At 44.5% G+C, this 26,112-nt stretch overlaps 1 protein-coding gene across 1 annotated transcript in view; it reads left to right on the top strand.

The window, feature by feature from the left end:
* TDRD3 (tudor domain containing 3) overlaps window positions 1-26,112 on the top strand; it is a 302,953-nt gene that overhangs the window by 82,736 nt on the left and 194,105 nt on the right. The window contains exon 2 of the mRNA XM_074961727.1: window positions 4,839-4,923. Coding sequence (XP_074817828.1) covers window positions 4,839-4,923 — 85 coding nt within the window. The remainder of the gene's footprint in view (window positions 1-4,838; window positions 4,924-26,112) is intronic.

A 26,112-nucleotide genomic window follows, 5' to 3' on the forward strand; every position in this document is an offset into this window, starting at 1 on the left:
TTGTTTTGGTTGTGCGTTTCAGGCATTTGTGTTATTACTGTTACAAAAAGATAAGCTTTATATATTTAGATATGTGAGTTGTCACCTGCTTTCTTTAAAAGGTATAAAATAAGACTGATGGACACATAGGTGGACAGTGCGAATGGATTTTTTGGCAATCAGAGATGCTGTAAATTTTGGTTATTATGCCTCCAACAGAATAGGGTATATTCCTGCAATATAGAAACTTTGGATGTTAAGTATTTACTTCATTTAATATGAGGGGACAATTGGAAAATAAAACTAAGTATATGTCTGGGGGTGCAGGCTCTGAGGTGGGGCTTGGCATGAGGGGTTTGGGGTGCAGGAAGGGGTTCCGGGTTTGGGGGGGCTCAGGGTTGGGGCCGGGGGTTGAGTGCAGGAGGGGGTCAGGGCTCTGGGCGGGGGGGCAGCGTGTGGAGCCCTGTGGCCCCCTGCCTAGAAGCTGGACCTGCTGCTGGCGGCTTCTGGGCTGCAGCGCAGTGTCAGAAAAGGTAGGCACTAGCCTGCCTTAGGTGGGCAGCACCGCCCATGGGACTTTTAACGTCCCAGTTGGCAGTGCTGACCAGTGCTCATCACCGTAATGCAACATTGTAGTTATCTACAAAATTCAAAATACCAATGTTGCAAGGTATGTATAATATGGGTAAACAAAGGAATAATTATTGGATGTTCAGAACTCAGGAACGTTTTGGAGTAACATCCAAAAATTCAGACGTTTGTGTGGACTTCAGTTTTCTTCCACCAGGCCTTGCAACTTCATCTGCTTTCCTGTTTACATTATGGAAATAATTCATGCCTTCCTACCTTCCTTGGCATCTATGTAGTGGGTTGGACAGCAGACTTACTTCTCTGTAAGTGTTTTTGTGGGGCAGTCTCTTCTGTTTCTCCTCTTTCTCCTCTCTTCCCTTTTGTTCTTCCTCCTCAGTTACTCTTGCACTCTTTTTCCTTGTTCAGCAGATATATGCTTTTTAAGAGTGTATATGTGTGTGGGAGGCTGTATTAAGGGAATGTTTCTGTTGCTATCCCAGCTAATCACTCCTTTCATTTCCTTGTTGAGAAGGAAGGAGTGGATAGTGATAGGCGAAGGGGATCAAGAACTAGCCGAGGCACAGAGTACTGTGCTCTCAGGTGCCTGCTGAGAAGAGCACTCTTCCTGTCTGTCAACTGCAACAATAGTGCCGCAACCTCTAGTGGAAAGCAGATATAAAGGGAGACTTTTTGTTCCCTCACAAACTTATGGAGTGGTATGTCTGGGGAAAGCAGTCTGTCCTTTTATCATTAAATTTGACTTAAAAGACAAACATGAAAGTGGGTACTTTAATCTTTCCCCTCTCCCTTGTCCCCATGGTATATACACACCACTGTATTACATGTTTTTAAATGTAGCTCTACCTCCAAGGTACATAATTTCAGTCACTAAACAGATTTAAATCTGGTCAGTACTTGGAAGAGAGCCTCCAAATAGAAAACAGATCTGGTACATTTGGAAGGAAGTGGGAGAAAGTGTGTAGGTTCTGAAAGAGCTGGCCATGAGGGACTGAAGGGCAGACAGTTGTATTTGGAAGTTCACACTCCCAGTATGAGAGTGGGGATTGCATACACACAAATTCTGTGCATTTGGGCATGGTGGGCACTACGGTACCTTATTCTGTTGTGCCCGGAAGGGACCCAGTAGTCCCTCACATGGAGGAGAATGGATTCCCCCAGGTCCCATCTCAAGAGTTATCTTTTGCAAGCTCTATCCCCGCTTGGGCATAGCTTCAAATTTCTGAGGTGGATGTGTGTTTTTCATGTTAAGTGTAATGAGTCTCTGTAATAGATTTTTTTTTAAATGTAAAGCATATTTTATTTGTAATGCTTCAATTGACAAAATTTTGGTGTCTTGTGAATAATAATTTGTGGGCTGCCTTTAAATATATCAACCAAATAATTAACAGAGATTGAGATTTTTCATTAGCTGTGATGGAACAATGTATGGACAATGAGATTATGAAAAAAACACCGCTGAAGTAGAAACTAGCTGAAAGGTTTTTCTCTTTTTAGCCACTCATACAGGAAACCTATCTGGTCTAGTTAGAGCTCAGGTTGTGCTTAATAAAGCTGAATGTGTACATATATATGTTTAGTTAGAATAGAAATGATTGGGTTTGGAATACAGCACATCCAGAGCTCCCATTAGGGAGGGAAAAAAACGTGCTCTTGCCAGTTGTTTTAGTAAACAGGAATTCTCTAGGGTAAGAGGTTTTTTTGGTACTTACAGTAGTATCTTCACTCTTGGGTCCTATTTGCTTACAGGCAGCACCTGAGAACTGATTAGAAAGCTCTAAGCATTTTGATCCTTCTCCTGAGGTCTGTCAGTACAGGTGTGCAGAGGGATCTTTTGAGACTCACTCTATACTTGTCTTTTCTTTTTCCTCTTGATTGATGTAGTGTTGCTGTTAAAAGTTCTGTTACTTAAAAATGAAAACAGTTTTCTAATACACACCTTCAAACTTTCTCTTAAAATGTAACTAGGTTCTTGCATTTTCTCTAATTTACTCGTGACAGTGTTTTTTAATGGTACATACATTGTGTTTTACAAAATATTTTAAAATATTGGATGAAGTTTTAGTTTAGTTTTTTTGTTAGCTGTTAATTATGTTGAAGTGATGAAGTAGCTGCTGAAAACTCCTTAGCTGATGTCCCTAATTGGACATTTGTTGTTGGTGAGACTGTTGTGTTGACAATGACTGTAATAGTGCTGGCTAAAGAGATGTTATTTAGCCAAAAAGTGACTCAAGTTTGTTCTCTGTGTCTTTCTGGGGGAGGGGAGGGAAGATATTCTGGTTTAGTGAGTGAGTTCAGTTGACACCTGGGTTAAGTGATCAGTACCTCAAGTCTGATGATCCACTTTGTAATCCTCATTTTAGGGTGAGACATTCAGTGGTAGAGCACAGAATCCCTTTTCAGTAACAGTTATCAGCAGTGTACTACTTGATGCAGGGGAATAATGTATGCTGCTTAGGAAAATTTCAGGTTCTAGTGCATAATTTTTTTAGTCATTCAATAGAGAGAGGGTTTCTCTTACTAGGAAACAGTTAAGCCACTATCTAGAAAGCACTGCTTCTAAGCAAGCAACTTTTTCTGTTTTCATCTGGTAGCAACTGGTAGACTATATACTTTTGCATTGGTTCCCAAAATTTGTGTGTGTGTGTGTAAATTATACGGTATAAAATGACTGACATAATTATAACTGGTAGAGTTAAAACTGAACTTAGTATTCACTGTCCTGACGTTTGAGGAAGCATACAATCATCCTTAATGTTGCAAAAAGATTTTTCTTTTGGATAACTGCATTCGTAGTCTAAGAAGATCCACCAAAAATTAGACACATAATATTTTTACCCTGTTGACTGCTGTATATTTCTATTAGCTTCCCTCTCCTATTTTTTTTCATTTTGCCTCATTCAGAAGATAGTTTTCACAAATCTTGAGTTTGTTCTAATTCTTCTTTTAGTAATGAGAGCTGATCAAAAAACAGCCAGGGGGTGAACTTCGTAGAAGTTTTTTGCAAATATGATAGTATTTTTCATTCTGTTGTCATAAGGTTTTTTTTGGTTTTTTTTTTTTTTGGGTGCAACTTTCTAAGGAGTTTTTGTACAATTTTTTGTTGAAATTGGAAATTCCAAAACTGAATCGTGATGAAACTGATCAATCAAAATTGGCAATACAAAATTAATTGTGTGTGTGTGTGTAGCACAAAAATGACAATATTTCAGAACAGCTGCCATTTTTAATTTAAAATTCAAATAAAACATTTTTTTTTTATAAAATCTCTTTTAGGAAAGCTAAAAAGTTGTCATATTTCATTAGAAAAATTTTGTCCAACTTGAATAGTTGCCAATTAACATCTTTGGGAAAAGCACATTATCTTCTCCAGTAACTGAACTTAGCTGACCACTGTGTTCTACTAAACCTGGGTGTAGGCTGTCACTTGTTTGTGTGGATCGTGTCACCTTTGTTTAACGTTTACAGAAAAAATAGTCTCTGCCTTGTAACTATCTTGGGGTTCATTAAATAACAAACCAGTGAATGACAAAGCAATAAAACTTTAATAAAACAAACTGGAGAGCTTCTGTAGTGAGCTGCTCCACACACAGCCATGTGGTGTTTCCAGCTACTGCTTCCAGGGCATATGTCCACACCCACAACACTGTCCCTATGAGGGAGTGTCTCCAAATCACAATCTTTCATAAATATATCTTTGCATGCCTGTAAGAACTTATTAACTAGTGTCTCGATCATTCAATTGGATCTGTACAGATAGTGTTGCTGTATATTTCAGTGGGATGCCACAGGTGCAGGGATCAGCTTATTTTTCTGCCTGGGTCTGAATGCCTAAGTTATGATGAGGGAAGGAGATAAAACAGTGGATAGGTAGATGAGGGCCATGGTGCAATAATTTATACGATAAATTGGGAAATCAGTGTATGCATCTAGGAGTTCACATAAAAATAATTAGTAGTTTTATATATAAATCTTGAAGAGAAGGAGAAAAAGGAAGTAGGAATGGCAGAAATGATCAATAAGGGAACCGCTCACATAGAGGCAGTGTGAAGGAACTCCTCAACTGAAGGAATCCTTTCATCTCTGTCAGTTGTTTTCTAAACTGCATTCTAAGAATACAGAAAATAGAGTATTACATATATTCCTACTGAGTAAGCCTGAAGTCCTGCCATTGTGGTTACTTAAGGAATCTAAAAGGAGGATTAACTAATAGCTTAGTCTAAAATGTGTTTCAAATACCTTCCTAAAATAACTTCATTTTGTTTTAACAGGTATCTTTCAGATGAAGGAATTGAAGCTTGCACAAATTCTTCTGACAAAGTCAATATAAGTGACGTTATCCTGACTGCCCTTAATGTAGGTTATGGTTGTGAAATTTTTGGAAAAATCTTATATCAGATTGTTCAGTCTTTACATGTTGCACATAATACACAATGTTTTTATTTCCATGTGTTGTTAAATTTGGTGTATCTGAATTAGATCTCAGAAATGCCATCTTTGCCAGGCAGTGATTTTCTTAAAAAATTCAAGCTAAAGGAAATTTTTTAAAGCATATTTTGTCGTAGAAAAATATGTAGTGTTTCTTTTTTTAGCCAGATGTTCATTTATTAAAAAACAAACATCAACACCCAAAATACATTACATTTTGTGAATGCATACAGTCATGTAAATATAAATACAAATATTAACTGTTGTGGTAATTAAGGTATTTCCTTGAGCACTTACAGTAGCTCAGGCTTGAGATCCAACATGCCTTAAAAGTGATATGATGTGGAAATTAGACTCTTATCTATTTATGTATTTACAAAGATACAATTTGGAAGCAAAAAGTGTACTGTTGCAGGTGCTTTGTGTGTTGGCCCTGCAATAAAAACTAGTTAGCAAATATTATGCCCATGTCTGTTTTGACAGCCCTAATCATTCCAAGTTAGTTAAATGAAAAAGACCACAATTGAATTGAATGCTTTAAATTTTGGGGGAATAGTTAATAGCATCCTTTGTTAAGGATACTGCTTTATGATATAAATATATTCAAAAAACCTTGCGGTGCTTGAAACTCTTTTACACATACTGTTCTTGTATTACAACTTCTGTAACTCTGTGCTTGTAACTTTTATGCATATTGTTCTTGTATTGCATTCCATCCATGGACTGTATAAAGAAAGAAAGGCATACCTGAAGATGCTTTATAAAAAACAGTATAAATACAACATAGTTATGGCAGTAAATAAATGTGCATTTACTGAACTAATCTGGATCAATAGTCTATCTATTCCTGTCAACATGTAGATAAAGAAATATAAATGCTGTATAAATACCTCAGCCACATCTTACTCATTTATCTTTTTAGAAGATGAGAAAAGTAGATATGAAACGTTTAGAAAAGTTGTTCAGAAGTCAAATTAATTGCCTCCTCAATAATCATGATGGAGATGATAATCTGGTTTCCCCCCAGGTTATAAATGACTCTTCAAAGAATAGAGATCTTCTAGCTAGGGAAAGAGGCCTGTCAATGTGTCTAAGTTAGCATTGGTCAAGAAAGTTAGGGCCTTATTTGGAATGTGATGTTTCAGAGTAGCAGCCGTGTTAGTGTGTATCCGCAAAAAGAACAGGAGTACTTGTGGCACCTTAGACACTAACAAATCTATTTGAGCATAAGCTTTCGTGGGCTACAGCCCACTTCATCGGATGCATGCAGTGGAAAATACAGTAGGATGATATTATACACACAGAGAACATGAAACAATGGGCGTTACCGTGCACACTATAATGAGAGTGATCAGTTAAGGTGAGCTACTACCAGCAGGAGAGAAAAAAACAACCTTTTATAGTGATAATCAAGATGGGCCATTTCCAGCAGTTGACAAGAACGTGTGAGGAACAGTAGCGGGGAAAAATAAACATGGGGAAATAGTTTTACTTTGTGTAATGACACATCCACTCCCAGTCTTTATTCAAGCCGAATTTAACGGTGTCCAGTTTGCAAATTAATTCCAATTCAGTAGTCTCTCATTGGAGTCTGTTTTTGAAGTTTTTGTTGTTGTAATATTGCGACTTTTAAGTCTGTAATTGAGTGAGCAGAGAGATTGAAGTGTTCTCCGACTGGTTTTTGAATGTTATAATTCTTGACATCTGATTTGTGTCCATTTATTCTTTTACGTGGAGACTGTCCGGTTTGGCCAATGTACATGGCAGAGGGGCATTGCTGGCACATGATGGCATATATCACATTGGTAGATGTGCAGGTGAACGAGCCTCTGATGGTGTGGCTGATGTGTTTAGGCCCTGTGATGGTGTCCCCTGAATAGATATGTGGACACGGTTGGCAATGGGTTTTGTTGCAAGGATACGTTCTTCTTCGAGTGCTGGAATCCATATAGATTCCAATTAGGAGTGTGCGCGCTGCGTGCATGATCATCGGAAGTTTTTTACCCAGACAACACTCGGTGGGTTGGCTGAGGCGCCCCCTGGAGTGGCGCCTTCATGGCGCTGGATATATGCCCAAGCTGACCCAGCGCCCCCTCAGTTCCTTCTTACCGACCGTGACGGTCGTTGGAACTGTGGAGCCCAGCGTAGCTGATCTCCACTCTCCCTAGCTTTCTCTCTAATTACCTGTAAATAGTTGTAATTCGTTGTTAATAGTTGTTTATACTTAGTAGTAGTTGTTAATAGTTAGTGTAGTTAGATTAGTGTACATAGTAGGGTGGAGCGGGGTCTTCTCCCCTCTCCCTGGTCCCGGTACCGGGGCCCCTGCCGGGGTCTCCAGGCTTCAAACCCTGCTCTGCTTGCCTGAAGCCAATGCCAGTGGGAGACCCCCACGACTCTTGCCTAAGGTGTCTGGGGGAATCCCACCAAGCAGACAAGTGCCGCATTTGCAAAGCCTTCAAGCCAAGGACCAAAAAGGAGTGGGACTTTAGACTCAAGCAGCTCCTTATGGAGGCGGCACTTAGCCCTCTCCCTTCCTCCGTGCACTGGGACTCGACGTCATCTTCAGTGTGGTGTGCCCCTGCGGCACCAACTGGTCCGGCACCGCGTTCAGACTCTGCTAACGACTCGCGGCGTCAGGCCCCCCCGGCACCTCCACCACCACGTCACCGGTCCCTGTCTCCGGGCCAGAAGAATAAGCAGCCCAAGCAGGTGCCAACTGCTTCTTCTTTGTTGGTTCGACAGCCACTGACACTTCCTGCAGCCGGAGCCGCGTCCATTGCTGGAGCGCAAGGACAAGTAACGGCTCCTACACCGTCGACTCCGGTGCTGCAAGGGCCGTTGAGTCTGGTGCATGTTAGCTCCCCGGTGCACACAGCCATCGAGCTAAGGCTTCCCTCCATGCTGGAGACCTTCTCTACAGCGCGGGACTTGATCACGCCCACAAAGCCGACTCCCCTGCAGCCAGTGGCACCTCCGGTGCGGGTGTTGTGGTTGAAGGGAAAACCATCCCTGATATGACCGCTGTCGCCGAGTGAAGCAGGGCAGCACTGGTTCCAGTCCCGATCTTGGTCCCAGCACCTTTCACGGCATCGCTCGCAGTCCTGGCACCGATCCCATTTTCGGCGCTGGTCGTACTTGCAACGCGGCTCGCGAAGATCCGAATCACGGTACGGCTGGTACCGACTGGATTCTCAGCACCGCTCCCGGTACTGGTCAGAGCACCGCTTGACCCGGAGCTGACCCCGGCGCTGGTCTCGTCGAAGGTCACTGTCAAGATCCAGATCAGGCTCCTGGTACCGATACGACCGCAGGCACCGATCGACATCTCGGTACCGTTCTACATCTCGCCACCGGTCCCCGGCACCATACAGCACCAGGGGACTCTGCGCCGACACGTGTGTCACTGCCTTTGCCATTTCGTTCCGCCTCCACATCGTCACGCTCACAAGGTGGCCACCATGCCCAGGACCAGGGTGAGGATGGTGCAGGACAGTGGCTGGATGAAGGCCAGGATCCGGCGCAAGGAACTCCACAGTGGTCTTTTTGAACCCCCTGGGCATACCATCAGGACCAAGGGAGTTCTTCCGGGGGCTTTCCGTTCTGCCCCTTTGGAGCCCCGAGTACCGGAGGTCACTGTGTCTCGCACCCCCAGGGGGTTCTGAGGGGACTGCTCCAGCACCAACACAGGCCCACGCCCCTAGCTTGGTGGACCTTGGGCAACAAGTTCTTCCACATGAGGACCTCACACAGGATCCCTTAGTCCCGGGGGTATCTTCCTCGTCCTCGCCTGATGAGGCAGTGGCAGGGACTACGGTTTCGGGCCCTCCTCCTATGGACCTTGGTGCCCACCAGGAGCTGCTCTGCAGGGTGGCACGCAATATGAACCTCCAGGTAGAGGAGGTGGTGGAGGTAGAGGACCCGGTGGTCGACATTCTGTCCACGGAGGCACCGTCCAGGGTGGCCCTCCCAGTCATACGGACAAAAAAGGCCAATGCCAAGACAATCTGGCAATTGCCAGCCTCTATTCTGCCTACGGCCAAAGGAGTCCGAGTACCTCTACACACACCCCCAACCGTGTTCCCTCGTCGTGGCTTCGGTCAATGAGAAGCAACGGCACGGTCAGCAGACTTCCTTAGCTTTGTGGTCCATCAACAGCACTTTCAATTCACCGTCCTTCCTTTTGGCCTATCTGCGGCCTCCAGGGTGTTTACCAAGTGCATGGCTGTTGAGGCTGCCTCCCTTCGTTGACAACGGATCCAACTGTTCCCATACCTCGACGACTGGCTTATTCGGGGCCGCTCCAGGGATCAGATGCAGTCTCATGTCTAGCTCACCATGAACATGTTCAATCGATTGGGCCTCCTGCTCAATGTCGCAAAATCTACTCTGGTACCAACCCAGAGGATAGAGTTCATCGGAGCAGTCTTAGACTCAGGCCTAGCCTGAGCACTTCTGCCGGAAGTACGCTTCCAATCCCTGGTGAACATTGTCCACAGCCTGCAAAACTTCCCAACCTCGACCGTGGAAACATGCCTATGTCTCCTGGGACATATGGCCTCTTGCACATATGTGACCATGCACGCCAGGCTGCGGCTACATCCACTCCAAGCCTGGCTATCAACAGTATACCGCCCAGGTCGGCACAGCTTGAGCACGGTGGTTACTGTACTGCCATGGATATTGGCCTCTCTAGACTGGTGGCTAGATCCCAAATCAGTGTGCGAAGGGGTGCCATTTCACGCCCTGCAGTCCTCCGTGTCCCTAGTCACGGATGCATCATCCCTGGGATAGGGAGCCCACCTCGGGGTCATCTGTACACAGGAGCTATGGGTGGCAGGAGAGTTATCCCTGCACATCAACGTACGGGAACTCGGAGCTGTGCGCCTGGAGTGTCAGGCATTCTGAGAGCTCATTCAAGGCCGTTGTGTTGTAGTCCTCACAGACAACACAACAGCCATGTTTTACATCAACAAGCAAGGGGGAGCCGGTCGTCCCCCCTCTGTCAGGAGGCCACTCGTCTGTGGGAATTCTGGATAGTCCACTCGATCCATCCGGTGGTGTCTTTTCTCCCAGGAGTCCAGAACACCTTAGTGGACCACCTCAGCAGATCATTTCAGACTCACGAGTGGTCGGTTTGCCCGGACGTCATCCACTCTGTCTTCCTGAAGTGGGGCTTTCCCCTGATATACCTATTTGCCTCTCACGAGAATCAGAAATGCAGGTGTTCTGCTCTCTACAAGGACGCTCTCCGGGTTCCCTGTCAGACACCTTCCTCATACAGTGGAAGGATCACCTGTGCTACGCCTTCCCTCCGTTCCTGCTAGTCCACAGGGTCCTGTTCAAGCTGCACAGGGACAGAGCCCATCTGATTTTGGTTGCCCCGGCGTGGCCCAGGCAGCACTGGTATACCACTCTCCTAGAGCTGTCGGTGGACACTCCAGTTCCACTCCTGCTGTAACCAGACCTGATCACTCAGGACCATGGACGACTGTCATCCCGACCTGCAATCTCTCCTCCTCACAGCGTGGATGCTGCATGGCTAATTCAATCTGAGCTGTGCTGCTCTTGCTTGGTACAACAGGTCCTTTTGGGTAGCAGGAAGCCCTCTACCAGGTCCACGTACTTAGCCAATGGAAGCGTTTTTCCTGCTGGTGCTCCTTAAAACAGCAGGGCTTGGCAATATCATCTGTCAGACTGCACCTGGCAGCTATTTCAGCTTTCCACCCAGGCGAAAAAGGGCGTTCAGTCTTCTCCAATCCCATAGTCAGCAGATTTCTCAGGTGGGAGCGCCTGTTCCCATGAATTCGACAACCGCTCCTTATGTGGGATCTTAACCTGGTCCTCCCCAAACTCATGGCTGCCCCGTTTGAGCTGATGGCCACCTGCTCGCTCCTGTACCTTTCGTGGAAGACAGCCTTCCTCGTAGCTATCACTTGGGCGAGGCATGTCTCTGAGCTCAGGGCACTCACATCGGAACTGCTGTATACGGTGTTCCATAAGGACAAGGTACAGCTGCGACCCCACCCGGCCTTCCTCCCTAAGGTGGTGTCTGCCTTCCATCTCAACCAGGACATCTTCCTCCCCGTCTTCTACCCGAAGCAGCACGCCTCTCGACGGGAACAACAGCTGCACTCCCTGGACGTTTGCAGGGCCCTCACCTTCTACATCAAGCGAACAAAACCTTTCAGGAAAACGTCACAGCTGTTTGTTGCTGTGGCAGACCGGATGAAGGGCCTTCTGGTCCCCTCCCAGCGCATCTCGTCCTGGATCGCATCATGCATCCGTGCGTGCTATGACTTGGCTGGTGTCCCAACTATGCACCTTACCGCCCACTCCACGTGGGCTCAGGCTTGGTCTTCTGCTTTCCTGGCACACGTATCCAAAGAGGAGATATGTAGGGGAGCGACTTGGTCATCGGTGCATACCTTCACTGCCCATTATGTGATAATTCAGCAGTCCAGGGGTGATGCTGCATTTGGTTCAGTGGTCCTTCACTCCGCGACATCTCTCTCCGACCCCACCTCCTAGGTAAGGCTTGGGAGTCACCTAATTGGAATAGATATGAGCAAGCACTCTAAGAACAAAAGACAGTTACTCACCTTTGTAACTGTTGTTCTTCGAGATGTGTTGCTCATATCCATTCCAAACTCGTCCTCCTTCCCCTCTGTCGGAGTAGCCAGCAAGAAGGAACTGAGGGGGCGCTGGGTCGACTGGGGCATATATCCGGTGCCATGAAGACGCCACTCCAGGGGGCACCTCAGCTGACCCACCAAGTCTTGTTGGGGTAAAAATCTTACGACGATCATGCACGCAGCGTGCACACACCTAATTGGAATGAATATGAGCAACACATCTCGAAGAAAAACAGTTACAAAGGTGAGTAACCACCTTTTCCTGGGTTATTATTTTTGTTTTATGGTGTGTGGTTGCTGGTGAGTATTTGGTTCAGGTTGTGGGGCTGTCTGTAAGCAAGGACTGGCCTGTCTCCCAAGATCTGTGAGAGTGATGGGTTGTCCTTCAGGATAGGTTGTAGATCCTTGATGATGCGCTGGAGAGGTTTTAGTTGGAGGCTGAAGGTGACGGCTGGTGGCGTTCTGTTACTTTCTTTGTTGGGCCTGTCCTGTCGTAGGTGACTTCTGGGTACTCTTCTGGCTCTTTCAGTCTGTTTCTTCACTTCAGCAGTATGATATATGTCATCATGCACAAGCAATGCCCCTCTGCTATGTACATTGGCCAAACCGGACAGTCTCCATGTAAAAGAATAAATGGACACAAATCAGACGTCAAGAATTATAGCCTTCAAAAACCAGTCGGAGAACACCTCAATCTCTCTGGTCACTCGATTACAGACTTAAAAGTCGCAATATTACAACAAAAAAAAAACTTCAAAAACAGACTCCAACGAGAGACTGCTGAAATGGAATTAGTTTGCAAACTGGACACCATTAAATTCGGCTTGAATAAAGACTGGGAGTGGATGTGTCATTACACAAAGTCAGACTATTTCCCCATGTTTATTTTTCCTTGCTACTGTTCCTCACACGTTCTCGTCAACTGCTGGAAATGGCCCATCTTGATTATCACTACAAAAGGTTTTTTTTTTTCTCTCCTGCTGGTAATAGCTCACCTTAACTGATCACTCTCGTTATAGTGTGCACGGTAACGCCCACTGTTTCATGTTCTCTGTGTATATAAAATCAACTTACTGTGTTTTCCGTTGCATGCGTCCGATGAAGTGGGCTGTAGCCCATGAAAGCTTATGCTCAAATAAATTTGTTAGTGTCTAAGGTGCCACAAGTTCTCCTGTTCTTTTCTTGGAATGTGAGAGACTCTGTCCCCAGGCTGAGCAGGGACTTGAATTTAGGTCTCCTATATCACAGATGAGGGCCCTAACTGCCAAGCTGTAGTCGGTCTCTCAGTCTCTGCTGTTGTTGTTACACTTTGTATAAATAAATGTTAATTGAGTGAGAGAGAGGCTGAGGCCTTTTCTACAGTACAGAGTTTTGTCGATGTAAGTTATGGTAATGATCAAAAAAAGTATAATTACATTGCTTGTGCATGTTCACACAACCCTCATTCTGTCAGCAGAGTGGATTCACAGTTGGTGCTCTAGCTCTGACAGAGAGACCAGTGCACTATGGGTAGCTATCCCACTGTGCTACTCGCCATCTTCTGCAGGTAGGAGTTGTGGGAAGGTGGAATGGATCACAGTGCATCATTGGTGCAGGCTCAGCATCCCTTGATCAGTTTTTTTTCTGTCCCATCATTCCATGGGTGTCCGACTCCGTTTTGCAACATTTTTCAACGGCCCCTGTTTACTGTACACCCACCATCTCTGTCTGAAAGGATGGATCCTGCATTGTTTTCTACTGTTATGATCACTCTTATGAACACATTGCGGCTGGTCATGCAGTATATCATGAACAGCCAATCTGAACAGGAATCAGAGGTACTTCACCTGCTCTGTACCATGGAAAGATACAACACCAGATTACTTTTTGGCATTCACGGAGCAGCTGCACATAGTGGACCATCGCTTTTGAGCTTGGGAAACAAGCACTGAGTGGTGGGATCACATTGTTATGCAGTCCTGGGATGACGAGCTGTGACTGCAGAATTTTCAGATGCGGAACGCCACCTCCCTGGAACTGTGTGTGGAGCTCACCTGAGCCCTGCACCGGAAGGACACAAAAATGAGAGCTACCCTCTTGGTGGAGAAGAGCATGGCGATTGCCATGTGGAAGCTGGCAACTCCAGACTGCTACAGGTTGGTCATGAATCACTTTGGGTCGGGAGGTCCACCATTGGGGCTGAGTTAATGCAACTGTGCAGAGCCATTAATTGTATCCTGCTACAAAGGATTATGACTCTTGGCAATGTGCATGAAATAGTGGATGGCTTTGCAGCAATGGGATTCCCTAACTGCAGCGGTGCGATAGATGGTGCACACATGCCGATTTTGGCTCTAGCCCATTTTGCAACAGAGATCATCAGTAGAAAGGGGTATTGCATGGTATTGCAGGAGCTTGTGGATCGTCGTGGCCGTTTCACTGATATCAATGCAGGATGGTCATGGAAGGTGCATGACACACACATCTTCAGGAATGCTGGCCTGTACAGAAAGCTGCAAGCAGGGACTTTCTTTCCAGACCAGAAGATACCAGTGGAAGATGTTGAAATGCCCATAGTGATCCTCGGAAACATAGCATACCCTTCCTTCTATGGCCCATGAAGCCTTACACATGAAACCTTGAGAGCAGCAAGGAGTGCTTCAGCAATAGGCCGAGCAGGTGTAGATGACCATTGAATATGTCTTTTGGCAGATTAAAAACATGCTGGCGCTGATTTATAGCATGTTAGACCTAAATGAAGAATGTAGTCCCATGGTCATAGCAGCCTGTTTGTGCTCTCCATAATATTTGTGAGGCTAAGGGTGAAAAGTTTATCCTGGAATGGAGTTGGAGGCGGATTGCCTGGTGGCTGATTTTGAGCAGTTAGATACCAGGGCTATTAGAGGGGCACAATGGGGAGGTTATTTGAATCAGGGAGGCTTTGAGGCACCATTTTGACAATAAGATCCAGTTATGTGCCATTCTATACAGCACTATGCCATGCTTTGTTAACTTGCTACCTTGCATGAAAACTTCGATGATTACTGACCATGATTTGTACTCAGGAAATGATCAAATTGCTATGGTGTATTAATTCCATCAGCATCCACCATGTGTAGGAGACACACAAAGATTGGCGAATACCTCCAGGAAAGTTTCCTAGAGAGCTCTCTGGAGTATTCCCGTGAAATCTCAGTGTGCATTAACACACTGTTCCACTTCACTGCTTAGCTGCACAGGGGGAATGTGAAGCACACGCCTATACAGCTAGTCTTGTACATTTCTATCCCTTCACCCACTTCTATAATTTAAAAAGCAAAGGGCAGCTATACCTCATGTAACCGAACAGCAACAGCTCAAAAAGGTCACTTACCAGAGTTTTCCTGTCTCGCATCATGCGCCCCAGAGACGGACTGCTGGGACTGGCTAGACCTCTTTAGAGTGGAAAGGAGGTTCTGACTCGCCGCGCCACGAGACGACCCTGTCGTATGCTCTGCATCATCTTGCAGCTCAACCTTCTCGTCCACAACTTTGTCCTTGGGGTTATCTGCTGCCTCCAGCCCTGCCAAAATATCCAGGGGGCTCTTGGTGGTGGAGGTGGGGTCACTGCGGAGGATGGCATCCAGCTCCTTATAGAAACGGCAGGTCTTCAACGCAGCACCAGAGTGACGGTTACACTCTCTTGCCTTCTGGTGCGCCTGCTTCAGGTCCTTGATCTTTACATGGCACTGATGTGTGTCCCATTTGTAGCCCTTCTCCAACATGCCACGAGAAGTCTGATTGTAGGTATCAAAGTCCCTATGGCTGGAGCGGAGCTGGGACTGCACAGGCTCCTCTTCCCTCAGCACCAGCAAATCCAGCAACTCAGGTGTGCTCCAAGCAGGAATGCGTTCGGTGCCTGGAGCCAATATAGTCAATTGAGAAGATGTGATATGAGCTTTTCACACTGAGCAAACAGGAAGTGGAATTTCAAAAATTCCTGGGCCTTTAAAGGAAGAGGGCAGAAGCCTGTGTACTGGGTGCAGGGCAGCTGAGTTTGAACCGCTGAGTGAGCAGGATGGGCATTGTGGATACCTCCTGGAGGCTATTTGCAGCAATATAACTAAGCGCAGTGTCTACACTGACACTTTATCAGTGTAACTTTGCTGTAAAAAGTTCTCTCATCAAGGTGGTTTTATTTTGTTGGAAAAACAGGAGAGTTTTGTTGGAGGAAGGAATGTTGTAGGGTGAACACCTCCACTGTTTTGTCGATGAAACCTGATTTTTGTCGACTAAACTCTGTAGTGTAGACAAGGCCTGACTCTCTAGCCAGAGATTGGGGTATTCAGATGGAAGGTGGGAGACACAGATTCAAGCCCCTGCTCAATTAAATATGTATTTATACAAAGTTGAACAGCTTCAGCAGGAGAGAATGAGAGAGACTTATCACTGTGACAGTGGTTCCCAAACTTTTTCATGCATGACTCCCTTTGGGTTCATTTGCGTTAACATAACCCCCAGGAGCAGTGGTGCCAATTCAGATATTTGGTGGTGGGGAGGGGGGCGGGGGAGCAAGGGATTTCTCATCCCTGTTCGCTCCTTCACTGTTGCACTGTCCTGTTCTCACCACCTCCTGGGGTCCTCATGAGAGAGTTGCCATCATGGTCAGGAGCACACGGGCTGGGCACCCCGACCCCAGCTGCAGTAGCAGCACAGGTTCCCCATCCCTCGCCATGCTGCAGCTTCCCGCCAAACTGGGGGGGTTATTGCAGCACTGCTGGCCCATGGATTCTGCTGCCAGCAGCAGGGAACAGCCTCTCCACAGTCAGCTCTGTGTGTCTCTCTTCCCCACCTGGGACAGGACCATGAATAGTCTCCTGCCTCTCCCCATTCTTAAATGGAGCTCCTGGCCCCTGCCTACCCCTTTTCTCTTTACTTTTCTCTGGTGGCTTGAGGAGCTGCTGCTGGGTTCCAGCAGAATGGCCTGGCAGGTGGAGTGGGATCTGGGTGCTGGCCATGCACCCTTCAGAGCCTCTGCCTTCCCCATCTTTTTACCCCTCCTCGTTCAAACCCCTGTGGTTTGAAGTCTCACAATCCCCTTGATATCCTTTCATGACACCCATGGGATATCTGTCCATAGTTTGGAAAACACTGGCCTATATATAGCTTGGTGGTAAGACCCTCACCTGGAATATGGGAGAGCCAGGTTCAAGCCACTGCTCTGAATCAGGCAGAGCAGGGAATTGAACCTGGATTTCCCACATCCTGAGTGAGGGCCCCTAACCACTAAAATATAGGCTGTTTGTGGGATGGATGTCTGTCTCCTGGTTTTTCACTGAAAGATCTCTGTTTCATCCTGATGCGGAACAGGGAACTTTTTGGAATCTCAAAATGGGATTTTATATGGGATGGGAAAACTGTTTTGCACCCAGAAATAGTTTCATTGTTCATTAGTCATCCATATCTATATTCTTCCAAAATATCAAAATACTAGTGAGGGAGAGGTCTTACCTGTCCCTTGATTACCTTAGTGATTGGAATTTTTGAGTCATCCATATCTAACTATCTAAAATCCAGTGTGAAATTCTTCCTTGTCTGTACAAGCATTTCCATTGTACCATTTTTATGTAGAACCTAGAGGAAATAAAAGAAGATACTCAAACCCTCATGTTTTGTGGTTTCCCACAAAATCAACAGAGAAAAAGACAAAAATTTCTTGTCTGAATTTGTAAAGATGTTTATCGCAGATCCTAGTTTTGTGTGCCTCAGTAAAGATTCCCTATTTATTGCATCAGGAAGGAAAGCTTTAAAGCATACATCCCTTTGCTCCTTTTAATTTTTGTGTGTGTTTTAGTCCTAATACCTTTTAACATTTTGATAACTAAACTTCAACTCTGCCATTTAGCCTAAAGCCGTGGACTGTCATTGAGTAGACTTGTGAGTCGCGTTGAGCAGAGGGTTGTGAAAAAAGCAGAAAAATTTCTATAAAGAAAAGAAATTACCAAGGAAAATTTAATAAACACCGTGTAGCACTTAGTACTTTGTATTCTAGGGCTTGAAGTGCTTTACAAGGGATTGTAAGAATTAATGTAAAAATATGGCATACAGGAGACAGTTAAATGATTTGCCGAAGACCACACTGAAAAAGATTCTTTTGTAGGGCAGAGTCATGCATGTTGGTTGGCTCAGTTTAACGGATGTGGATATGAAGAGAGTCAACTGTATTTCTCTCCTAGGTTCATGCTAAGGCTAAGATTTGATCTCCTGTACAGGGCTGCATATCTTACAAAAGTAAAATCTGATTTAGAGTGTGCACATGTAAACTCTTCATTCCAAAATACATGGCAAGGTGTCAGCACAAATCTGAGAATGTGCTCATAGATTCGGAGATTCTAAGGCCAGAAGGGATCAATGTGATCATCTAGTCTGACCTCCTGCATAACACGGACCATAGGACTCTCCTGAATTAATTTCTGTTTGAACTAGAGAATCTCTTTTTTAGAAAAGCATCCAATCCTGATTTAACAATGTCCAGTGATGGAGAATCCACCACAACCCTTGATAAGTTGTTCCAAGTTGCACCAAACCTAAATATTTTCCCTTTAAGTCATCTCAGAGTGTTTTCAATATTTAGGAGCTGTGATAGCCCCACAACTTATTTTCCTTTGCCAGAGCAACGTTGATCCTGTAGTTCAGCTACTCCACTTGCACATTTGATTCATGGTTTGGACTTTCATTATTCTTAGGGAGACAAGATGAGTGAAGTAAAATCTTTTATTAGAACAACTTCTGTTGGTGGGAGAGAGAAGCTTTTGAGCTTAGGCAGAGCTGTTCTTCAAGACTGAAAAAGAGCTATTTGTAAGTTCGAAAGCTTGTTTCTCTCACCAACAACAGTTGGTCCAATAAAAGATACTCCCTCTTGTCTCTCTCAAATCCTGGGACTGAGAGGGCTGCAACAACACTGCATATGTGATTTTTAGGGAGCATTGAAAAAGTGTTTATTCTCTCAGAAACGAAACATACCTGCATTCTTGGGTCTTTGATCATCGTTCTGACTTCCCAATACATAGTATTTAAAAGATTCATAACTTAAAAAAAAAAATTACATGCAAATGAAAACCCTGTTTCCATTATCTTTTTCTATAACTCGCTATTAATAGGCTGCTAGAAAAGTGGGTGCAGGAAAATCCGACTGTTTGATTTACTGCTATCAAACAATACTTACTCTCCCAAATTGTGTCAGATTTTATGTCCTATAGTACCATGTTCAGGTAAAATGACTCCCAAGGTAAACCACGCTCTTTAAGGTCCAAATTTTCAAAATATGCCATCTACTTGTTTATGAACTTGTGTGCTCATTTGAGCATGCATAGATGGTTATGGAATTTACATGCATGGGCATGTTTGGAAGAATTAATATTTAAAAATTAGAGTAATTGCCAGGTATTACCTTGCATTCATACCATGAAATTACATGCAGGAGCTAATACTGACGAGTTCCAGTGTATGTATATAGTGAGATTCATTTAAGCTTTACAGTCTATATAGAGTTGTCATATATTTTATGTGAGTAGCTGCAGCCTGCATTCATTGTAGACCCAAAATTCCCACTGAAGTCAGTTGAAATTTTGGGTACACGGGAATACAGATTCTTCTTTGAGTAATGGTGCCTGTCGGGATTCCAATCTTGGGTGTGCATGTGCCCCATGCACTGGAGCTGAAAAGTTTTTGTAGCAGTGTCTGTTGACCCACACATGCATCGTGTGTCTCCTCGTGCTCCCAGGTGAGGTTACAATAGACCATCCAGGTTGACGCCTCTCCGGTTCCCTCTTTCCGTTGCATGGCTGGAGTTGGAACCCCTGTTCCTCTGCGATCTTAGTGATTATGCTAAGAGAGCCTTTCTTGTAGTTAAAAAAACAACAAGGAGTACGGTAGCACCTTAAAAACTAACAGATTTATTTGGGCATAAGCTTTCATGGGTAAAAACCCACTTCATCAGATGCATGTAGTTTCTTGTAGTCGTATATAGTTCTTTCTTTCTTTCTTTTTTTTAGTATAGATAGTTTACATCGTTGTGATAGTTAGTTACTTATAGTTTTCCTTGGTCAGGGTTTGACTCTCTCTTCCTTCTGGGGACTGTGTCCTACAATCCAGGGTTCAAGAACTGTGTTTTGTGCCCTCACTCGTTCTCCATGAACAGTGAGCACCAACGCTATCTTTGCTGCCTCGGGGAAGCCCATATCACTGCTCAATGTGCCATCTGTAAGACTTTGCTGCTGTGGACCTGTGAAGCGCGACAACTTCGCCTCAGGAAGCACCTTAGGGAGGAGGCCATGAGGCCGAATGCAACTTGCATCCAGGCTCGTTGGAACTGATGGTGCAGTGTCCATCACCGGCAGTGAGCATGTCTCCCAGCACTTCCCATTCCTCAGATCCGGTGGCACCAGCGGTCCTGGACAAGCCCAGACATGAGAGTAGGAAGTCCCAGCGAGGGCTGCTTCTAAGTGCAGCGTTTCCTCCTAGAGCCATGCCAGGTTGGGTGTGATGTTGCATGCCGGCACTGTTGCACTGGTGCCCAAACTTCCCTTCCTTTAGGGTAAGTCGAAGAGGAAAACGGGTCTGACAGCACTGATTGGTGGCCCCAGTCCCTGCCCAATCTGTGCCGTTTCCTGTTCACACATCACCTGTTCTGCTGCTGCTTCTGCAACCTTCGCTGCAGCTGGCTCCATGGGCTCTCCCTGCATCTTCAGCTGCCTCCAAGGACGCTCCCCAGGTCCCTGGGCGATCTGGAGCCATGGAAGAACTGGGGCTGCTCTACCCATCTTTGCTGCTGCTCTCTGGCCTGTCACTCACCCTTGCAGTCCCCACTCCAGTAGACGAGCCAGTACTGCCTGAGGGCCATGCCAACACTGCACTGTGGTTCCCCTGCACCACTGGCTCCCCTGCTACCGGAGGCATCTTCGGACTCCGAGGGATTTTTGGAACAAGAGCCAACCTTCTCCCCTGTATCCAGGTGCAGCACTGACTCTTGCTTCCACCCGCCTTATCTTCCTGCTTGGCGATGCAGTACCAATACCTGACCCCAGGGCCCATACTCTTTGGCTACACTGGCCACCCTGGGACCAATACGACCCTTGGTATATGCCCTCTCAGGTCTCCTACCAGTCTACCCTGGCTCCTCTACCAATACAATCAGGGTCTGAGGAGAAGGTGGAGGTTGGGCCCGTGCTGCCGGTTCTGCGGTCCCTACAGCCATTTGCTCCTCTTTGGACAAAGCTCTCATTCCTGCCTCCATGTCTCTCCATGGTGACAATAGGCAGTATCAGGACCTGTTACAAAGGGTGGCAGTGGATCTGGGCATCCTACTGGAGGAGGTTCAATACTAGCAGCACCATTTCCTTGACATCCTCCAGTCTCAGGGACCCTCAAGGGTGGCACTCCCATTAATGATGCCATACTCCAGCCTGTACAGCGGTGTGGCTCTCCCTGGCTGCTTTTACTCCCACATCAAAACGAGCAGAACAGCATTATTTTATCCCAGGTAGGGAGGCAGATTTTTTGTTTCCTTCCACCTTTTTCCCAGTCATGAGAACGGCAGGTTGCCTCTTTATTGCCCAGGGGAGCCCTGGGGCACCTCCACTATGCCTCCTACCACAAGTCCTTTGCAAGATTTGATAAGACCGGGCTGCCATAATAGTCATAGCCCTGTATTGGCCACATCAGTTTTTATTCCTGTACCACCTCAGACTCTCCACCCAGGCACCTCTCTGCCTCAGAACACTCCCAGACCTCCTCACGCAACATCGGGGATGAGTCTATCATCGCAGTCCACACCTATTTCACCTCATGGCCTGATTTTTGGATGGAGCTCGAGGATAGACAAAGCATGCTCTACCCCAGGGTACCACATCCTTTCTCAAAGCAGGAGGGCCTGCTACCAAGTTAAATGGAAATATTTCAGTGCTTGGCTCACCACCATCACCAGTGAAATTTCTATATACATCATCCTTGCTTACCTCCTCGAGTTCAAAATGGCAGGCTTCACCTTCAGCTCTATCTGGGTCCACCTAGCAGCACTTAGTGCCTTCTTCCATGCGATGGATAGTGCCTCAGTGTTTCCTCACCCTACCACCATTTCATGAGAAGTCTTCCCAACACCTTTTCCCCGATATTCAAGTCCACAAGCCCGTGGGACTTTAATCTTGTCCTTATCTCCTCTCACGAAGCCGCCCTTCAAACCGATGGTAATGTGCTCTCTGTTCCATCTCTTCTATGAAGGTACTGTTCTTGGTAGCCATTACCTCCATTAGATGGGTCAGTGAGCTGGCGGCCATGATGGCTGGTCCCTCCTACCGTGTTTTACAAAGACAATGTCTTGCTAAGGCTGCACCCTAAGTTCCTCCCAAAGGTGGTGTCAGAGTTCCATCTCAATCAGTCCATTCACCTCCCTGTCTTCTGTCCCAAAGCACATGCCTCCAATGTGTACCGGACTCTTCGCTTTTGCAACGTCCGTCATGTCCTAGCCGCCTTATCTCCAGAGGACCGTGCCTCTCCTCAACAACGGAAATGGGTGCATCCGGACATGGTACGCGCACTTCAGCATACAGCTGCTGCATACAGTTATAGCGCACTGTATGCTAGCACAAGGTACCACAACAGCATACTTAACAGATGTCTCATGGCAAGATATCTGTCCAGTAGCGACATGATGCTCCATTCACACCTTCACCTTCTACTATGCCATCGCCGAAGGGGCAGCTGCAATTGCTGCCATGGGCCGCACTGTACTACAGATGACATTTCCTCCTGTATTGTCGCATGGACCTCCATGCTGATTACTGCTCGCTACTCACCCACAATTACAATAGCATAGAGACCATCACTCGAAGAACAGGAGATTAGATACCTGTAACTGGAGGTTCCTTGAGATGTGTGGTCCCTATTTGTATTCCAGTACCCACCCTCCATCCTCTCTGCTGGGGACTATCAATCTCAGCGGTAAGAGCGTCACTGGAGAGGCGTTGACCCACATGGAATATTATAACCTTGACCCGGAGCATGAGGGGAGACATGACACTTGAGGATCAACGGACACTGCTGTGAAAACCTTCCAGCTCTGGCACATGCACACCCATGATAGGAATACAAATAGGGACCACACATCTCAAAGAACCTTCAGTTACAGGTAATTAACCTCCTCATCATATCCAAGGTTGTCACCTGGCCAAGTTGTATGTTTTGAATAGCAGTGTAGTCTTGAGGAAAGAATGTAGTGTTAGGAGTGTAAGGACTTATTTGGGATTTTTAATGAAAACCGGGTTAAGCTAAGAAGGAACTAGCTCTTTTTCTAAACATTGAGTAAGAATAAATATGCTAGATAAGGTTTTCAAATGTTTTCATTGTCTGCACAATGTCTTACAAGAGTGTTATATGGGATACCCATCCTGTCATTGCTGGGATGGCATAATGTCTCTGTGACAGCTATAGCAACTGCTTCCATGATCAGGAATATTAGGGAAATATGAAATACCTATTTAGCTAACTCTTAATGTGATTTAGCTTTTGAAAATGAGAAGTCATTGCCAAATGACGTCTGTTCCCTGCAGATCACTTAAATTCTGTGCGATGATTAAAGAAGGTGAAAAATCTGTTATCTACCACTGAGTCGTTACGATTCTGAAGTCTGGAGAATAACCATCTCGACCAACTTATGTATAAGTTATTTAAGTTTTTCTAGTGTTATATAATTTTATCAAACTATATAAAAACATAAAAGAAAACATCATCAAATTAAAATAAAATGGATTAATATCAAATCATCACATGAATCTAAAATAAACCAATCATTATTTATAAACTTTAATCTGGGAAGGAAGTGGATCTTGTTTGGTGCTCACCCAAGAATAATTAACATTACCAGTTTCAGTGCCAATTTATATTTTTATATTCAAACCAACTGGCTGATGCTGGGAGGGTTAAATAACTGCAGAGGTGAAATTAATATTTAAACTACAACTTTGATGTCAGCTAAAGGTAGTTTGTCTAAATTGCTAGTGATAGTTTAATAATAACTGATCTCCCCCTCCTTCCAAACATATCATTATAAAAGTTTTTCCAGTACAATCCAGGATGACACAGGTTGTTACACGAAACTGGCAAACACAAATTTAGGTGAAAATAACATTTTTTCAAGATTTAAACACACATCTTCCAACCTACAAAATATAAATGTGTGAGATATTTCAGACAAATGAGGTTATTTAACCTTATGCTGTTTTAGATTTTTGAGAAACCATCGTACAGGTGCTGTTTTCAAAACCACACACATGCAAGCTCACTGTCCATCACTTGCTGAACTAAAAACATAAATCAAAATGCAAGAATGTTCAGGTAGAGGAATCCCTCTACTAATAAAAATTTGAGAATCAAAAGGTTGATACTTATAGAAGATGGTTGTTAGAACTCTTGTAATTTCAATCAGCTTCACGAAACTTGTACATCAGTTGAGATATTTTTCTGTCTCTTGACTCCTCCCCTTCCCATCCATGACATTGGCAGCAAAACACATTTATATAATTTATAAAATACAGTTTAGCCAGTGTCAGAAATACAGTAGATCACAGAGCATTCTTGTAAAAAAAGTTTGTTGATTACTTTTTGCCATCTGGTGAAATGGGAGACCCAACCCCCCGCCAAACCCAAAACAAAATATTGTTTCAAGTACATTGAACATGAATTTCTCTTTAATTTCAATACTTTATGGCTGTTATTCCTAATTATATTATTACATTTAAGGAGCTTGGGGAAATGAATACAGTAAGTCAAAATGTGTTACGTTAGGGTTTTTTAAAAATCTATAAAATATTTTTAAATTTAATTTTAAGAATTTTAGTACAAGTTGAACTTTAAAACTTATGTGTCTTATGTGCATATTAAAATTAGGAAAGGCTCATGTCCAACAAAATGTATGAAAGTGCAAAAGCAAATATTTTTTCTCATTTACCTTGTATTTGACTCTTTTTACACTGCAGAAAAGGGGCAGAAAGTGGTTTGGACATTTTTTTTTATAGATATTTAGAGTAAAACCAGTGAGCAGCTTCCATTCTATAAAGTGTGAATAGTTTCAATACTACATATGTGTAAAAGTAAAAGCACAAAACATTGGATTTAATTCATTTTAGCTGCTAAAAACCAGTAATTGTCAGTTCTGAATTAGGATGATAGCCCATATAAGATAATAGCCCACTGATACCAGGGCAAATAAATATCCAAGTGACAGTAGCAATTCGATTCTACATGTCTGGATGAATAAGGTTTGTATGAATATATGACAGGCCATTTTCAAAATCTGTAAGACAGCATTAATAAAATAAGAAAGTGCTTTGTGTTCAACAGAGAAATTTACATTATTCATAACTTCTTTTTTTTAAAGGCAACAGACTTATTTCAGACATTGAAATGTAGAAAAAATATAGAGCCTTGTCTACATTGGGACTTAGTGCATGGCAAGCTAGGGTAGCTTGCTGCATACTAAGTCACTCTGTGGACCTTGCTACCACATGCAAAAAGTGTCAAAAAGCAGTATGTCAAAGTGCATGACAGAATTTTTAATGCACTATAGCAGAGTCCCATGCGGTGACTTTGTGCGGGGCAGGCTACTATGCCGTGCATTCACCCTGGCTTGCTGGACGCTAAGTCCCTGTGTAGATAAACCCTTAGATGCCAGTCTAGGCTGTGCTGCTGTTTTTTCTTGTAACATATGTAGCTGCAGTAACGAGTCATACAAGAAGCTTAGTAAGATTTGGATTAAGTTCCACTAAATTTTGTGTGGTACAGATTTTAGACATGGAGTACCATCCTGTTATCCAAACCCAGAGTAACTAAAATGCTTATCTAAATTGTGTTTCTATCCCGTGTTGTGAGTGCTTGTGGTCCAATTGCTTCCTTGGTCATATGAATGCTTTTTCTCTAATTTTTGATGTCCCTGTCATACGTCTGCTGAATGGGATAATACTGATTTGCTACTTGGCGCAATCCCAAAATAAACAGTTAATTAAACTCAAAAGTATTTAATTCCTTAGTGTAACCGTGATGTAAACTCTGTCTGGATATAACTGTGAAAATCATCCACAAATTTTGAGTGATTTGAAAGACATCTAGCTGGAAATTGTTTTGTTTTTTTTAAAGTGTGAAGAGAGGAAGAAAGAAACATATGTTAAATATCTAAATGACTTCTATTAATGTTTTAATGATTAGTGTTGCTTAATACTTGAGAAAAATATGCAACATAAACACTTTAACTTAAATTTTTGAAAAGCAGTCTAGAATAATGAGTTCATAAGAATGAGTATGCATTTAAAATAACCATCTTCATAACTCTCTGTGTGTAGTAATTATTCTTCTAGAACAGAGGTGGGCAAACTACAGTCCACGGGCCACATCTGGCCCGTGGGACCGTTCTTCCCGGCCCTTCAGCTCCTGGCTGGGGAGGCTAGCCCCCGGCCCCCTGCTGTGCCCTCTCCCCCCA

This window comes from Natator depressus, chromosome 1, assembly GCF_965152275.1.
Source record: "Natator depressus isolate rNatDep1 chromosome 1, rNatDep2.hap1, whole genome shotgun sequence".
NCBI lineage: Eukaryota > Metazoa > Chordata > Testudines > Cheloniidae > Natator > Natator depressus.